This window comes from Salmo salar, chromosome 13, assembly GCF_965601325.2.
Source record: "Salmo salar chromosome 13, fSalSal1, whole genome shotgun sequence".
In the NCBI taxonomy this organism is placed as follows: domain Eukaryota; kingdom Metazoa; phylum Chordata; class Actinopteri; order Salmoniformes; family Salmonidae; genus Salmo; species Salmo salar.
In genome coordinates, this window is record NC_138303.1 from 76,115,624 (window position 1) to 76,133,845 (window position 18,222).

The following is an 18,222-nucleotide window of genomic DNA, read 5'->3' on the forward strand; positions in this document are numbered from 1 at the left end:
AAAAAACGTTGCTAAATCTAGCAACAAAATTGCTAAGTTGGCATCACTGCCTGCCTCTCTCTCACTGGACAGTTCCGGTCCCCAGCAACATGGGCATCCCTACAGTTGACACACAACTTTATCCACCGAAACTACACAGGCATAGCTAGTTATCGCCAATTATTTAATTAAAACGTCTGTGTGACCTACTCCGTGTCCCTCTGTAAACATAGTCCGGCTATTTCCGGTCGAAATGAACTGTTTTCCGGTGTTACGCCTTTCTGGCTCCGATACCCTTCACTCATTTTGTTTTTCCGGGAGTGCTCCATCTTTCCACGGCTAGCTATCGCTCTGCGGCAATCAAGGAGCAAAAACATCTTTCCAGATCTGGAATAGCTTCACTCACCCTAGCGACGCAGTTTCTTATTGAAATTACCTCTCAAAACAAGTTTGTACCTTTCAATTTGTAATGATGATTTGTTGTGGTTTTAACGTTAATGTTATCTAGCTAGCGCTAGTTAGCTGGAAGTACAGAGGCCTTACAATCATCCCTAGTCAGCTAACGTTAGCTAGCTTAGTAGGACAGATATTTTCCCTACTCCACGGGCCTGGGGTCACACCCAAGACAATAATTGCCTTGTAATTGGAAACACTTGGCTCTGTTGTGAGCTTTTAGCTAGCTAACTACATATGTAATAACAACTAGTCTGTTTACAAACCTCTTTTCCCAATGTAACGTTATTATAAAAGGAAGTAAACTGCCTTACAGACTAGCAAACTAGCTAACGTTAACTACCGACATTAGCCAGTGAAAGTGCTGCTGTTGTGACGTACAACTGATGTCTCGTAGTGGCATGGGATGCTGTTATAGTTCTGCTTAGCTTGTTCCCTTGCATTCAACTATATAAAACATATTTAGAAGCCAAGAGTAAAGATGTAGCTATAATTATTTGTATCATAGGCCAATGATGTGTCCTTTCTATCCTCTAATGCTGGATGTTTCCCTGTAACAGATTTGAAGAACAACAATGACTGACTCAAAATATTTTACAACAAATAAAAAAGGTGAGTCTTAAAACGTTTATTGGCATTGTCTTCTTCAATGACACATTGTCCCCTTGATCATAAGTGCATGCCTACCATTAGGAAAGTGCAACATAACTCTTAATGGAAATAGATTGGCTCCTACTCTCCTCACAGAAACAGGATGCATGAAATTACCACTAAGGCTGAACTGTTCATGCCAAAGCTGACAACTGAGCTGACGGTTCAACCAGTGTTGCTGAATGAGAGCATCATACTGTTGTCACACTGGACTCTTGCTAATGCTGCATCTGTGTCCTGTTACAGGGGAGATATTTGAGCTGAAGGCAGAGCTTAACAATGAGAAGAAAGAGAAGAGGAAGGAGGCGGTGAAGAAGGTCATTGCGGCTATGACTGTGGGCAAGGATGTCAGGTACCGTACAGCTGATTGCTTCCTGTGACACTTCTGTGTGTTGACCATTCATCCCTCTGACATTATCTAATGACCTTGGAATTGTTAGATTACTTGTTAGATATTGCTGCACTGTTGGAACTAGAAGCACAAACATTTCGCTTCACTCGCAATAACATCTGCTAACCATGTGTATGTGACCAATACGATTGATTTGATTTGACCTGCCTGCAGCTTCTGCTCTCCAAACACTTCTCAGCAATTATTTTTACTTTAATGTAAAAGGGATTGCCTACTTGTCTATAATTAGCAAGTTATGTATTATAATCTCTATTATTTACGTTATACTCCCTGATATGGCCTTAATGCACAACGTAAACAGCATTGTGGGTCAATTTCCGCAATAATTGAAGTGTTGAAGCGCGAAGCTAAACTTCTCTGTTTTGGTCCCATTGCTACCACGTTGTAACAGCGTGAAGTAAACCCGTGCACATGCGCAGTTATGACCTAAAATTGTCTGTCCTTTAGCTCTCTCTTCCCAGACGTGGTGAACTGCATGCAGACAGACAACCTGGAGCTGAAAAAGCTGGTCTACCTGTACCTGATGAACTATGCTAAGAGCCAGCCTGACATGGCCATCATGGCTGTCAACAGCTTTGTCAAGGCAAGGCCTTTTCTTTTTAAATATGTTTTTAAAGGTATTTTATGAGAGAGAGATATCAAAGGGTAGTAGGTTGGATTCAAACCTACGTTGGCACTAGACATGTGTGCCAGAGGCTGCAGCATTACCTACAGACCAGCCGGGAGGCAAGGCATTTTATTTGACATAAAAATACACATTTACATGGTTTTCCACTTACTTTGGCTGTTAACATATTACACAGCCTAGCCATTGCAATACTGCACTTCCCCAACCATAGATATCTCACCTCTCTCTCCCTCAGGACTGTGAGGACCCTAACCCCCTGATCCGGGCCCTGGCCGTGCGCACCATGGGCTGCATCCGCGTGGACAAGATCACAGAGTACCTGTGTGAGCCGCTGAGGAAGTGTCTAAAGGACGAGGACCCATACGTGAGGAAGACGGCAGCGGTGTGTGTGGCAAAGCTCCATGACATCAACGCCCAGATGGTGGAGGACCAGGGCTTCCTGGATTCCCTCAGGGACCTCATCGCCGACTCCAACCCCATGGTAGGATAGGCTGGCAGTAGGCCCCTAGGCACAGCCCAGACTATGTACACTACCGGTCAAAAGTTTGAGAACACTCAAGGGTTTTTCTTTATTTTGACTATTTTCTACGTTGTAGAGTAATAGTGAAGACATCAAAACTATGAAATCACACATATGGAATCATGTAGTAACCAAAAAAGTGTTAAACAAATCAAAATATATTTTATATTTGAGATTCTTCAAATAGCCACCCTTTGCCTTGATGACAGCTTTGTACACTCTTGGCATTCTCTCAACCAGCTTCACCTGGAATGCTTTTCCAACAGTCTTGAAGTAGTTCCAACATATGCTGAGCACTTTTTAGCTCCTTTTCCTTCACTCTGTGGTCCGACTCATCCCAAACCATCTCAATTTGGTTGAGGTCGGGGGATTGTGGAGGCCAGGTCATCTGATGCAGAACTCCATCACTCTCCTTCTTGTTAAAATAGCCCTTACACAGCCTGGAGGTGTGTTGGGTCATTGTCCTGTTGAAAAACAAATGATAGTCCCACTAAGCCCAAACCAAATGGGATGGCGTATCGCTGCAGAATGCTGTGGTAGCCATGCTGGTTAAGTGTGCCTTGAATTCTAAATAAATCACACAGTGTCACCAGCAAAGCACCCCCACACCATAACACCACCTCCATGCTTTACGGTGGGAAATACACATGTGGAGATCATCCGTTCACCCACACCGCGTCTCACAAAGGGACTGCGGTTGAAACCAAACATCTCCGATTTGGATTCCAGACCAAAGGACAAATTTCCACCTGTCTAATGTCCAGTGCTTGTGTTTCTTGGCCAAAGCAAGTCTCTTCTTATTAGTGTCCTTTTTAGTAGTGGTTTATTTGCTGCAATTCGACCATGAAGGCCTGATTCACGCAGTCTCCTCTGAACAGTTGATGTTGAGAAGTGTCTGTTACTTGAACTCTGTGAAGCATTTATTTGGGCTGCAATTTCTGAGGCTGGTAACTCCAATGAACTTATCTCTCTGCAGCAGAGGTAACTCTGGGTCTTCCATTCCTGTGTCGGTCCTCATGAGAGCCAGTTTCATCATAGCACTTGATGGTTTTTGTGACTGCACTTGAAGAAACGTTCAAGGTTCTTGAAATGTTCCATATCGACTTAACTTCATGTCTTAAAGTAATGACGGACTGTTGGTTCTCTTGCTTATTTGAGCTGTTCTTGTCATAATATGGACTTGGTCTTCTACCAAATAGGGCTATCTACTGTATTCCACCCCTACCTTGTCACAACACAACTGATTGGCTCAAACACATTAAGAAGGAAAGAAATTAACTTTTATGAAGGCACACCTGTTAATTAAAATGCGTTCCAGGTGACTACCTCATGAAGCTGGTTGAGAGAATGCCAAGAGTGTGCAAAGCTGTTTAAGGCAAATGGTGGCTATTTGAAGGATCTCAAATATAAAATATATTTTGATTTAACACTTTGGTTACTACATGATTCCATATGTGTTATTTCATAGTTTTGATGTCTTCACTATTATTCTACAATGTAGAAAATAGTAAAACATAAAGAAAAACCCTTGAATGAGTAGGTGTTCTAAAACTTTTAACTGGTAGTGTAGATGTCAGGTGAATTTCTCAGACTTTGTTTACTTTTCTTGTATACTTCGGGGGCCTGGGGTAATTTAAAAACAGCCTGTAAGGGTGTTGTTCCAGGACCTGTTTTAACAGTTTCTCATGATTGACCCTATTTCCCTGATGAAAGTCCATTGGCAGACAAGACAGACCACTGATCACTGTATCTGAACCTCCAGGTGGTGGCCAACGCGGTGGCAGCTCTGTCTGAGATCAGTGAGTCCCACCCCAACAGCAACCTGCTGGACCTCAACCCCCAGAACATCAACAAGCTTCTGACGGCCCTCAATGAGTGCACTGAGTGGGGCCAGATCTTCATCTTGGACTGCCTGTCCAACTACAACCCCAAAGATGAGCGCGAGGCCCAGAGGTACGCACACATCTTTTGTCGTCACCTCAAACAAAGTAGATTCATTGAGTTCTGTTATAATTCTGAAAACCTTTTTCCCGGTTTATATAGAAACTGCACTAAAACCTGATTTAGTTGTCAGAGTAACATATAATACTCATCTAAGTTTTTTTCTTGTGGGCCATATTTTGTATGTTAGTTTGCAAACTTCTAAATCTTGCTGCATGGTACTATGCTGCCCAAAAAGCTGTCTTGTGAAATTACATTTTCGTCTACTTTGTGCTTGCCATCCAAGAAATGTCTCATCTTGGACACACGAGTGACACATGCATACAAGGGAAACACACCGACATTGCTGTGCACCACTGTTTATTTACCCTCGCAGTGTATTTACATGTGGTTACAGAGTATCACGTCAATCATTCCAAATAGGTTATAGAAATGCACCAAATTTCATATATACATCCCAATATGTTTATACGCATACATACACTATATGACCAAATGTACAGTGGCTTGCGAAAGTATTGACCCCCTTGGCATTTTTCCTTTTTTGTTGCCTTACAACCTGGGATTAAAATACATTTTGGGGGGGTTTGTATCATTTGATTTACACAACATGCCTACCACTTTGAAGATGCTAAATATTTTTTGTGAAACAAACAAGAAATAAGACAAGAAAAACTGAACTTGAGCGTGCATAACTATTCACCCCACCAATGTCAATACCTTGTAGAGCCACCTTTTGCAGCAATTACAGCTGCAAGTCTCTTGGGGTATGTCTCTATAAGCTTGGCACATCTGGCCATTCTTGCCCATTCTTCAAGGCAAAACTGCTCCAGCTCCTTCAAGTTGGATGGGTTCTGCTGGTGTACAGCAATCTTCAAGTCATACCACAGATTCTCAATTGGATTGAGGTCTGGGCATTGACTAGGCCATTCCAAGACATTTAAATGTTTCCCTTTAAACCACTCGAGTGTTGCTTTAGCAGTATGCTTAGGGTCATTGTCCTGCTGGAAGGTGAACCTCCGTCCCAGTCTCAAATCTCTGGAAGACTGAAACAGATTTCCCTCAAGAATGTCCCTGTATTTAGCGCCATCTATCATTCCTTAAATTCTGACCAGTTTCAAAGTCCCTGCCGATGGGGGAAAACATCCCCACAGCATGATGCTGCCACCACCATGCTTCACTGTGGGGATGGTGTTCTCGGGGTGATGAGAGGTGTTGGGTTTACGCCAGACATAGTGTTTTCCTTGATGGCCAAAAAGCTAAATCTGAACAGAGTACCTTCTTCTTTTGGCGAACACCAAATGTGTTTGCTTCTTTTTTTCTTTAAGCGCTGGATTTTTTTCTGGCCACTCTCCCGTAAAGCCCGGTTCTGTGGAGTGTACGGGTTAAAGTGGTCTTATAGACAATTGCTCCAATCTCCGCTGTGGAGCTTTGCAGTTCCTTCAGGGTTATCTTTGGTCTCTTTGTTGCCTCTCTGAATAATGCCCTCCTTGCCTGGTCCGTGAGTTTTGGTGGGCAGCCCTCTCTTGGCAGGTTTATTGTGGTGCCATATTCTTTCCATTTTTTTAATAATGGATTTAATGGTGCTCCGTGGGATGTTCAAAGTTTGATATTTTTTTTAACCCAACCTTGATCTGTACTTCTCCACAACTTTGTCCCTGACCTGTTTGGAGAGCTCCTTGGTCTTCATGGTGCCGCTTGCTTGGTGGTGCCCCTTGCTTAGTGGTGTTGCACACTCTGGGGCCTTTCAGTGTCATGACTCGTGTTTTGTCCTTAATTTTATTTTAAATCAAATGACCACAGGTCATAAACCTGAAATAAAACAAACAAATAATGACAATATATTATTAAGATATAATATATAATATATTATTCAAGTAATATAATAATAATGTAAATAATAAATCAAATAAGCCTGCAACACCATCAAAGATGTGGCAGATCTGGTTTAAAACAGCACCGACTACATCACCCAGAATGCCCAGCGCCAGAGGAGCATGCGCACAGTGACTCTGCCGTCACAGGTTGTTATGGACGCTGTCACAGGACACAGAACCCATGCCACCACATGCCTCGTCCAAAGGATTTACACACGCACAAACGCAACAAAATGCGGCACTCCACCATGGATCACCGAAGCAAACCACCGCTATCGCCACCAGAAACCAGCAGAGTGCTCTGAACAATCAGCACAATTCAAATGGCTGATAATAATAGCCTAATGCTATATAGCATCTGGGTCGCTGAGCTACCGCACCCAGCGAGCTACAAGTTACTCCCGGCCAACTAACACTGACACAGTGAGGTAAACGTTCAGTGCACAAACATATAAGTGACTTAAACATTAACGCTAGACTGAGTAGTTCGCAGTTACATACCAACGGGCTGTGTGCTCCTGATGATTGTCTGCGGTCAAGTGATTACCAGGTGCTGTAGTTTAAGTCTCTAGTGAAGCTGCGCATGCGCACATAACGTAACATATCTGAGCATCTGAGAAACTTAAAGAAATCACTCGTTCCCCATTTAATTGAACACATCAGACGAATTTGCTCCTCTTTTATCTATATATATATATATATATATATATATATATGTATTATTTTATTTCTTTTCCTGAGTGAGCTAGAAGTCTCAACAACGTGTGTGTGTGTGTGTATATATACTGAGATCATGTCACAAATCATGTGACACTTAGATTGTACATAGGAGGACTTTATTGAACTAATTATGTGACTTCTGAAGGTAATTGGTTGCGCCAAATCTTATTTAGGGGCTTCATAGCAAAGGGGGTGAATACATATGCATCCACTACTTTTCCATTTTTTTTTTTTAGAATTCTTTAGATTATTATTATTTATTTTTTCATTTCTCTTCACCAATTTTGACTTTTGTGTATGTCCATTACATGAAATCCAAATTAAAATCAATTTAAATTACAGGTTGTAATGCAACAAAAAAGGGAAAACGCCAAGTGGGATGAATACTTTTGTGGACACCTGCTCGTCGAACATCTCATTCCAAAATCATGGGCATTAATTTGGAGTTGGTCCTGCCTTTGCTGTTATAACAGCCTCCACTCTTCTGGGAAGGCTTTCCACTAGATGTTGGAACATTGCTGCGGGGACTTGCTTCCATTCAGCAACGAGCATTAGTGATGTTGGGTGATTAGGCCAGACTCGCAGTTGGCGTTCAATTCATCCCCAAGGTGTTCGATGGGTTTGAGGTCAATGCTCTGTGCAGGCCAGTCAAGTTCTTCCACACCAATCTCGACAAACCATGTCTGTATGGACCTCACTTTGTGCACAGGAGTATTGTCATGTTGAAACAGGAAAGGGCCTTCCCCAAACTGTTGCCGCAAATTTGGAAGCACAGAATCTTCTACAATGTCACTGTATGCTGTAGCATTAAGATTTCCCTTCACTGGAACTAAGGGTCCTAGCCTGAACCATGAAAACAGACCCAGACCATTATTCCTCCTCCACCAAACTTTACAGTTGGCTCTATGTGTTCGGGCAGGTAGCGTTTTCTTGGCATCCGCCAAACCCAGATTCGTCCGTCGGACTGCCAGATGGTGAAGAGTGATTCATCACTCCAGAGAACGCATTTCCACTGCTCTAGAGTCCAATGGAGTCAAGCTTGACACCACTCCAGCCGACACTTGGCATTGCGCACAGTGATCTTAGGCTTGTGTGGGGATGCTCGGCCATGGAAACCCATTTCATGAAGCTCCCGACGAACAGTTCTTGTACTGACGTTGCTTCCAGAGTCAGTTTGGAACTTTGTAGTAAGTGTTGCAACCACAGACAGATGATTTTTACACGCTTCAGCACTTGATGGTTCCGTTCTGTGAGCTTTTCAAATGAGATCAAATTTTACATTTACATTTTATATTTTAGTCATTTAGCAGACGCTCTTATCCAGAGCGACTTACAGCATACATTTCATACATTTTTTTTCTTCTTTTTTTCCCCCATACTGGTCCCCCGTGGGAATCGAACCCACAACCCTGGCGTTGCAAACACCATGCTCTACCAACTGAGCCACACGGGACCTCCTCCATTTTATTGGTCACATACACATGGTTAGCAGATGTTAATGTGAGTGTAGTGAAATGCTTGTGCTTCTAGTTCCGACCATGCAGTAATATCTAACAAATAATCTCACAACAACTACCTTATACACACGTGTAAAGGAATGAATAAGAATATGTTCATATAAATATATGGATGAGCGATGGCCGAACGGCATAGGCAAGATGCAGTATATGGTATAGAGTACTCATCTCATATGTGTATACTGTAATGTAGGGTATGTAAACATTATATAAAGTGGCATTGTTTAAAGTGACTAGTGATACATTTATTACATCCAATTTAATTATTAAAGTGGCTAGAGATTTGAGTCAGTATGTTGGCAACAGCCACTCAATGTTAGTGATGGCTGTTTAACAGTCTGATGGCCTTGAGATAGAAGCTGTTTTTCAGTCTCGGTCCCAGCTTTGATACACCTGTACTGACCTCGCCTTCTGTATGATAGCGGGGTGAACAGGCAATGGCTCGGGTGGTTGTTGTCCTTGATGATCTTTTTGGCCTTCCTGTGACATCGGGTGGTGTAGGTGTCCTGGAGGGCAGGTAGTTTGCCCCCGGTGATGCGTTGTGCAGACCTCACTACCCTCTGGAGAGCCTTACGGTTGTGGGCGGAGCAGTTGCCGTACCAGGCAGTGATACAGCCCGACAGGATCCTCTCGATTGTGCATCTGTAAAAGTTTGAGTGTTTTTGGTGACAAGCCAAATTTCTTCAGCCTCCTGAGGTTGAAGAGGCGCTGTTGCGCCTTCTTCACCACGCTGTCTGTGTGGGTGGACCATTTCAGTTTGTCCGTGATGTGTACGCCGAGGAACTTAAAACTTTCCACCTTCTCCACTACTGTCCCGTTGATGTGGATAGGGGGGTGCTCCCTCTGCTGTTTCCTGAAGTCCACGATCATCTCCTTTGTTTTGTTGACGTTGAGTGTGAGGTTGTTTTCCTGACATCACACTCCGTGGGCCCTCACCTCCTCCCTGTAGGGCTTCGTCTTTGTCTTCGTCCTCCTCCAAGAGGCGGAGGACATGATAACAGAATTAGCAGAGGTCCTGCTTTTCTGAACAGTATGGTCTTGAGTTGTCCCTTAAAGGAGGACAGAGACTTTGCAGCCCTATTAGTGTCTGGAAGTGCGTTCCGGGGCCGCGCAACTGAAAGCCCTGTCACCGATAGTTTTTAGTTTGCTGCGGGGCTGCCGAAGGGAGACGAACCTGGAGGAGTGAAGGGTGCGTGTGGGGCAGGAGAGTAAAACGAGGTCAGACCGGTACTTGGGTCCAGAGTTGTGGATAGCTTGGTAGGATTGAACCAGGATTTTGTAGTCGATACGTGGGCATATTCGGAGCCAGTGGAGGTTGAACAGCACTGGAGTGAGGTGCTTGTGGGAGGAGGTGTGGGTGAGGACACGTGCATCACAGTTCTGGAGATATTGTTGCCTGATTAGGCACTTGGCATATGCGCCACCAAAAAGGCCATTACAATAGTCCAGACGGGATGAAATAAAGGTGCTCCAGTTTGTGATGGCATAGGTCGTAACCTGTCAATGTTCTGTTGATGGAAAAATTTGACTTTGGTCATACTGTTGATGTGGGCCTCAAACGAGAGGTGACTGTCAAATATCACACCCAGGTTGTGAACCTCACTGGAGGGGGGGACCTTGACACCAGCAATATTGAGGCTGTAGCTGCTGATGTTTATAATTGTGCCTGTGCCAGTCAGGACGTCCCCACTCTTTTTGCAGTTTAACTTTGGGAAACTTCACTGCATCCACGCTTTGATGTCCTGCAGGCTGCTGACCAGGAGTGCAGTGGCATTGTCAGTGTTTGTGGAGACGTACAGCTGAGTGGCGTTAGCATAAAAGTGAAACCCCAGTCCGTGTTTCCTCAAGATCTTTCCCAGTGGCAGCATGCCGATACAAATCAGTAGTGGCCCCAGGACCGAGTCTTGAGGGACCCCTGTCAGACCACAACTGTGTCTGCCCTACTAGGACAGATGGCTACAAACTGGTAGCGATCAGTGAGATAGTCCCAGACAGTGTCTGACAGGCCCAGGAGCTTCTCCATGCGATCCAGTAGGATGGCATGGCTGACCGTGTAATGCTGCACTGAGGTCCAGCAGTATGAGGATGCTGGCAGCACCAGAGTCAGCATTCATGAGGTCGTCATTGGTGACTTTTTTTATCAGGGCAGTCTTGGCACTGTGTCTAGCTCTGAAACCTGACTGGAAGGGCTCAAGTAGGTTAGTTATGTATCTCTTTTTTCCAAGATGGCGTAGCAGTTCAGACGTCCTCTACCCTCCTCTTGTCGTGTCCCGTGTATATATATATTTACATATTTTTTTTCTTCACTTATCTTTTTATATATATATATATATATATATATATATATATTTTTTAATTCTAAAAACTCAACCTCAAAGCACTCTCCTGCAACCCGCCTCACCAATTTAAAAAAGAAAGTATTATTTACCTCATCTGAATTCCACAACAGAAGCTAGCAAGTGTTTAGCCATTTTCACTGGCTAACGTTGAAGTTCAGCTAGCCACGGTTAGCTGTCCTCAGCTATCCATTAGCTCGAAAAGCTATCGCCAGTTTTTGTACAGCGCGACTCAGACCAGAGCATACCGGACCTATTCTCTCTCCTTTCCCCGATTTCTACCGCAGGCTCTGGACATTTACACCTGGATCTTGCAGCTAACTAGCTGCTACCTGAGTGACTATTGGCAACGTCGGTCACGGAATTAACACACATTATTACGGAGCTAGCCAGCTAGCCAGCTGAAGAGTTCCGTCAGCCACTCCTGGGCTATTCCTGAGCTAGCCAGCTGAAGTGTCTCCTGGGCTACAACTCACCTATCCTGACCCGTTTTACTGCCGATGCGGAGCCCCATCGGGTCTTCACGACTGGACCACCGACGTTATCTGCCCGAGGGAGTTATCCAACTGGCCCCTCCGTCGCGACGTAACCTGATCGCCCATCTGCGGCCCGCTAATCGTTAGCTGTCTTTTCGGCTGCGATCTGAATAGGTCTATCGGACACTTTTCTTGGGCCACTATAACTAACTATTTTGCCAACTTGGACTGGTCCCCCCTTCCACACGGAACCCCACTAACCCACAGACGGAAACGCACGAGGTGGCTAAAAACAGACCTCCCTCCCATCTTCCACCAGCTTGCTACCTATGGCCCGGCTAGCTGTCTGAATCTCACTGGACCCTTTGATCACTCGGCTAAGCATGCCTCTCCTTAATGTCAATATGCCTTCTCCATTGCTGTTCTGGTTAGTGTTTATTGGCTTATTTCACTGTAGAGCCTCTAGCCCTGCTCATTATACCTTATCCAACCTCTCAGTTCCTCCACCCACACATGCTATGACATCTTCTGGTTTCAATGATGTTTCTAGAGACAATATCTCTCTCATAATCACTAAATGCCTAGGTTTACCTCCTCTGTACTCACATCCCACCATACCTTTGTCTGTACATTATACCTTGAAGCTATTTTATCGCCCCCAGAAACCTGCTCCTTTTTCTCTCTATTCTGGACGTCACAGACGACCAATTCTTATAGCTTTTAGCCGTACCCTCATACTTATTCTTCTCTGCTCCTCTGGGGATGTAGAGGTGAATCCAGGCCCTGCAGTGCCTGGCTCCACTCCTACTCCCCAGGCGCTCTCTTTTGATGACTTCTGTAACCGTAATAACCTTGGTTTCATGCATGTTAACATTAGAAGCCTCCTCCCTAAGTTTGTTTTATTCACTGCTTTAGCACACTCTGCCAACCCGGATGTCCTAGCTGTGTCTGAATCTTGGCTTAGGAAGTCCACCAAAAACTCTGAAATCTTCATCCCTAACTACAACGTTTTCAGACAAGATAGAACGACCAAAGGGGGCGGTGTTGCAATCTACTGCAGAGATAGCCTGCAGAGTTCTGTCCTGCTATCCAGGTCTGTACCCAAACAATTTGAACTTCTACTTTTAAAAATCCACCTCTCCAAAAACAAGTCTCTCACCGTTGCCGCCTGCTATAGACCCCCCTCGGCCCCTAGTTGTGCTCTGGACACCATATGTGAACTGATTGCCCCCCATCTATCTTCAGAGCTCGTGCTACTAGGTGACCTAAACTGGGACATGCTTAACACCCCAGCCATCCTACAATCCAAGCTTGATGCCCTCAATCTCACACAAATTATTAATGAACCCACCAGGTACAACCCCAAAGCCGCAAACACTGGCACCCTCATAGATATCATCCTAACCAACGTGCCCTCTAAATACACCTCTGCTGTTTTCAACCAAGATCTCAGCGATCACTGCCTCATTGCCTGCACCCGTAATGGGTCAGCGGTCAAACGACCTCCACTCATCACTGTCAAACGCTCCCTGAAACATTTCAACGAGCAAGCCTTTCTATTTGACCTGGCCCTGGTATCCTGGAAGGATATTGACCTCATCCCGTCAGTACAGGATGCCTGGTTATTTTTTTTAAATGCCTTCCTCTCCATCTTAAATAAGCATGCCCCTTTCAAGAAATTTAGAACCAGGAACAGATATACCCCTTGGTTCTCCCCAGACCTGACTGCCCTTAACCAACACAAAAATATCCTGTGGCGTTCTGCATTAGCATCGAACTGCCCCCGCGATATGCAACTTTTTAGGGAAGTTAGAAACCAATACACACAGGCAGTTAGAAACGCCAAGGCTAGCTTTTTCAAGCAGAAATTCGCTTCGTGCAACTCCAACTCTAAAAAGTTCTGGGACATTGTAAAGTCCATGGAGAATAAGAACACCTCCTCCCAACTGCCCACTGCACTGAGGATAGGAAACTCTGTCACCACCGATAAGCCCACTATAATTGAGAATTTCAATAAGCATTTTTCTACGGCTGGCCATGCTTTCCACCTAACTACCCCTACTGCATTCAACAGCACTGCACCCCCCACAGCTACTCGCCCAAGCCTCCCCCATTTCTCCTTCTCCCAAATCCATTCAGCTGATGTTCTGAAAGAGCTGCAAAATCTGGACCCCTACAAATCAGCTGGGCTTGACAATCTGGACCCTTTCTTTCTAAAATTATCTGCCGAAATTATTGCAACCCCTATTACTAGCCTGTTCAACCTCTCTTTCGTGTCGTCTGAGATTCCCATAGATTGGAAAGCAGCTGCTGTCATCCCCCTCTTCAAAGGAGGTGACACTCTTGACCCAAATTGCTACAGACCTATATCCATCCTACCCTGCCTTTCTAAGGTCTTCGAAAGCCAAGTCAACAAACAGATTACGACCATTTCGAATCCCACCGCACCCTCTCCGCTATGCAATCTGGTTTCAGAGCTGGTCATGGGTGCACCTCAGCCACGCTCAAGGTCCTAAACGACATCGTAACCGCCATCGATAAGAAACAATACTGTGCTGCCGTATTCATTGACCTGGCCAAAGCTTTTGACTCTGTTAATCACCACATCCTCATCGGCAGACTCAGTAGCCTTGGTTTCTCAAACGATTGCGTCGCCTGGTTCACCAACTACTTCTCTGACAGAGTTCAGTGTGTCAAATCGGAGGGCCTACTGTCTGGACCTCTGGCAGTCTCTATGGGGGTACCACAGGGTTCAATTCTTGGGCCAACTCTTTTCTCTGTATACATAAATGATGTCGCTCTTGCTGCTGGTGAATCTCTGATCCACCTCTACGCAGACGACACCATTCTGTACACTTCTGGCCCTTCTTTGGACACTGTGTTAACAACCCTCCAGACGAGCTTCAATGCCATTCAACTCTCCTTCCGTGGTCTCCAACTGCTCCTAAACACAAGTAAAACTAAATGCATGCTCTTCAACCGATCGCTGCCTGCACCTGCCCGCCTGTCCAGCATCACTTCTCTGGACGGTTCTAACTTAGAATTTGTGGACAACTACAAATACCTAGGTGTCTGGTTAGACTGTAAACTCTCCTTCCAGACTCACATCAATCATCTCCAATCCAAAGTGAAATCTCGAATTGGCTTCCTATTTCGCAACAAAGCATCCTTCACTCATGCTGCCAAACATACCCTCGTAAAACTGACCATCCTACCAATCCTCGACTTCGGCGATGTCATTTACAAAATAGCTTCCAATACCCTACTCAACAAGCTGGATGCAGTCTATCACAGTGCCATCCGTTTTGTCACCAAAGCCCCATATACTACCCACCACTGCGACCTGTACGCTCTCGTTGGCTGGCCTTCGCTTCATAATCGTCGCCAAACACATTGGCTCCAGGTCATCTACAAGACCCTGCTAGGTAAAGTCCCCCCTTATCTCCGCTCACTGGTCACCATAGCAGCACCCACCTGTAGCACGCGCTCCAGCAGGTATATCTCTCTGGTCACCCCTAAAGCCAACTCCTCCTTTGGTCGTCTCTCCTTCCAGTTCTCTGCTGCCAATGACTGGAACGAACTACAAAAATCTCTGAAACTGGAAACACTTATCTCCCTCACTAGCTTTAAGCACCAGCTGTCAGAGCAGCTCACAGATCACTGCACCTGTACATAGCCCATCTATAATTTAGCCCAAACTACTACCTCTTCCCCTACTGTATTTATTTATTTTATTTATTTTGCTCCTTTGCACCATATTATTTATATTTTATCTCTGAACTTTCTTCAAACTACAAATCTACCATTCCAGTGTTTTTCTTGCTATACTTTATTTATTTTGCCACCATGGCATTTTTTTGCCTTTACCTCCCTTATCTCACATCATTTGCTCACATTGTATATAGTCTTATTTTTTAATTTTTTTTCTTCTACTGCATCATTGATTGTATGTTGTTTTACTCCATGTGTAACTCTGTGTTTTTGTATGTTGTCGAACTGCTTTGCTTTATCTTGGCCAGGTCGCAATTGTAAATGAGAACTTGTTCTCAACTTGCCTACCTGGTTAAATAAAGGTGAAATAAATAAAATAAATAAAGGTTGTGAGTGGCCAGATGGTTTTTGAGTTAGAAACAGTATATCTGAGGAGCTTGGAAATAGGCCTTTAGTTCTTGAGGTTGTCAGGGTCAGATCCAGGCTTTTTAAGTACTGGTCTGACTGTGGCCAGTTTGAGCTGAGGAGGGACACATCCAGTGATGAGGTACTTGATCATTTCTGTGAAGAAATGCTCCAGAGCAGGTAAGCAGGTGGGGAGCAAGTGGTGGGCCTCATTGTCCTAACTAGCTTGGTTACATCAGCTGCAGTGACTGTGGTGAAGGTGGAGAACCTTGACTCAGGGAGCGTAGGACTGGATAGCTTAACTACTGGGGCTGGAGAGGACAGTATGGTGTTATTGATGTTTTCAATTTTGCTTTGGAAGATGCACAGGTATTGATTGCACCTTGGGGAGGCTGGGGTAGCAGAATTCACTATAGGTTGGAGGAGCTTGCTCACAGTAGAAAACAGGGCGTTACCAATGCCGTTGCTGATCAGTTAGGACCAGTAGGATGCCCGAGGTGCATTTAAGGCCTGTTTGTATTCTTGCTGATCTTGCTCATACGTCTACGCATGTACAGTTAGACCCAGTTTTCTTATACTGTTGCTCTAGACGACGGCCAGTTGCTTTCAAAGAGCGTTGCTCTGCTCCTCAGTGTACCAGGGAGAAGATTTGGAGAAAGACACCATTCGGGTTTCCGAAGGATCAACTTTATCCATTATGGAGGCCAATGCAGTGTTGTGTTGAGCCACTAGTCAGTAACTTGCATGTAGGAGATGGATTCAGTAAGCTGGCCAGTGTTTGTTTTTAGACTCCTGAACTGAATGGAGCGTTTCTTTGGCCGAGTGGGTAGAGGAATAGCTAGGGTGAAGATGATGAGTTTATGATCGGACATCCCTGACACGTTTCCTTCCAATTTGGCGAATTCCACGCCTGTAGTACAGACCAGGTCTAGTGCATGGCCTTTGTTGTGGCTGGCAAAGTCCACGTGCTGTTGGAGTCCAAAGATGTCCAGGACATCAGCCAGGCCGGTAGAGAGTCTGCAGTCGACATGTATGTTGAAATGACCAAGCACTAGCATAGCAGGGCACAAGGGGCTCAGGAGTGTTAGTAGCTCAGATAGTTCCGCAAGAAAGTCAGAGTTGAGCTTAGGAGGTCGATAAATCAGCACAGCCAGTACTGATACAGAGCCAGTGCTCTTGAAAGCCATGCATTCAAAACATGAGACAGCTGGTACTGGAGTAGACTTCACAGTGCCGTCAGTCCTGCAGATTACATCCAATCCGCCACCATGTCCAGATGTGTGAGAACAGTCCAGGTAGGTGTAGCCAGATGGAGTGCATTGTTTGAGGGATATGTACTCATTGGGCTGATGCCAAGTCTTAGTGAGGCAGAGAAAGTATAGACCTCTATCAGTGATGTCATTCAGTAGTAACCCTTTGTTGTTTATGGATCTTGCATTTAAAAGGCCCAGTTGAATAACTTTGGAAGTTGCTGAATATTTCTGATTCAAAAGAGAGACTTTTAGATTTCTTCAAAACAATCAAACTTTATTATTAATTATTGCAATAACGGAGTGGTCAACGACCACCCTTAAGTGATTGCTGAGAGCCCAACGAGCAGATTTGGGTTACAGCTCTTTATAGCAAAGTACATCCTCCTGAATGTTCATGACAAACCACAGATGTATAGAATTATACAAAGGTACATTGTGATATCAAGCAACAGACAGCAAGATTTACATGGTGCCAAATGTCTGTCTCTAGGTCATTTACTACATGTTTATACAGAAATACTAATGCAACATAGGACACTAGGTCCTTCCCTCAAATTATGAAGACAAGTGTTTATCTGCAATGCGGGAGAAATAAACTGGAAGGAGGGTTTGCCTAGCACTGGCAGACAGGCCAACATTTCACACAGACACTAATCATGGAATGGAATGCAGTCTAGGTTTTATCACCAAGGCATTGTAAATCGTTAAGCCTCAGAGGCTCCTCTCAGAAGAACAGACAAACTGTGAAAGTACTAATACAAGAATACATTCTAATATAAAGTAATGTGAATAACATAATGTTGTAATTTCCACCACAGGATTCCATATTGCATAAGGCTGTTCTTTATCTCCCTGCACAGGGTTATTTTAACATGTCAAAAACTTCTGAGGAATCTTTGGGTGTAGTGAGTGATAGTTTCTGCCATTTCTGTATCTTTTGGTCCAGCCTTTGATCCAATAAATGGGAGATGAGATGAGGATCTTGGAGGATCTGAGCTGGTATTTGAATCCAAACAATTAGCTGTTTGGTTGGAGAAGTAGTCAAATATGTTAACTAATTTAATGCTGTTGAGGGGGAAAAAATACACTACTTGAGTAGCTATATAAAAAAATAAGTTGAGAAAAACAATGCACAAACACCGAAAACAAATTATTAAGGATAAGTTTGCAGGAGTGAACTACCAAGGTAATTCAGTATAGCATTGAGATCGATACAGGTAATTGCCAAAATAAAGGAACCACCAACATATATTGTCTTTATAGGGCATTGGGCCACCACAGCTTCAATGTGCCTTGGCATAGATTCTACAGGTGTCTGGAACTCTATTGAAGGGTTGCGACAC

The 18,222-nt window shown here is 44.4% G+C and overlaps 1 protein-coding gene across 2 annotated transcripts in view; it reads left to right on the forward strand.

The window, feature by feature from the left end:
* Positions 1-251: 251 nt before the first annotated feature.
* Positions 252-18,222, forward strand: part of LOC100380745 (AP-2 complex subunit beta) — a 70,174-nt gene continuing 52,203 nt past the window's right edge. For both annotated transcript variants that reach the window (XM_082960338.1, XM_082960339.1), the window contains exons 1-6: positions 252-427; positions 993-1,044; positions 1,330-1,435; positions 1,943-2,078; positions 2,359-2,604; positions 4,406-4,596. In XM_082960338.1, the coding sequence (XP_082816464.1) occupies positions 1,008-1,044; positions 1,330-1,435; positions 1,943-2,078; positions 2,359-2,604; positions 4,406-4,596 (716 nt within the window). In that variant the 5' untranslated portion in view covers positions 252-427; positions 993-1,007. The remainder of the gene's footprint in view (positions 428-992; positions 1,045-1,329; positions 1,436-1,942; positions 2,079-2,358; positions 2,605-4,405; positions 4,597-18,222) is intronic.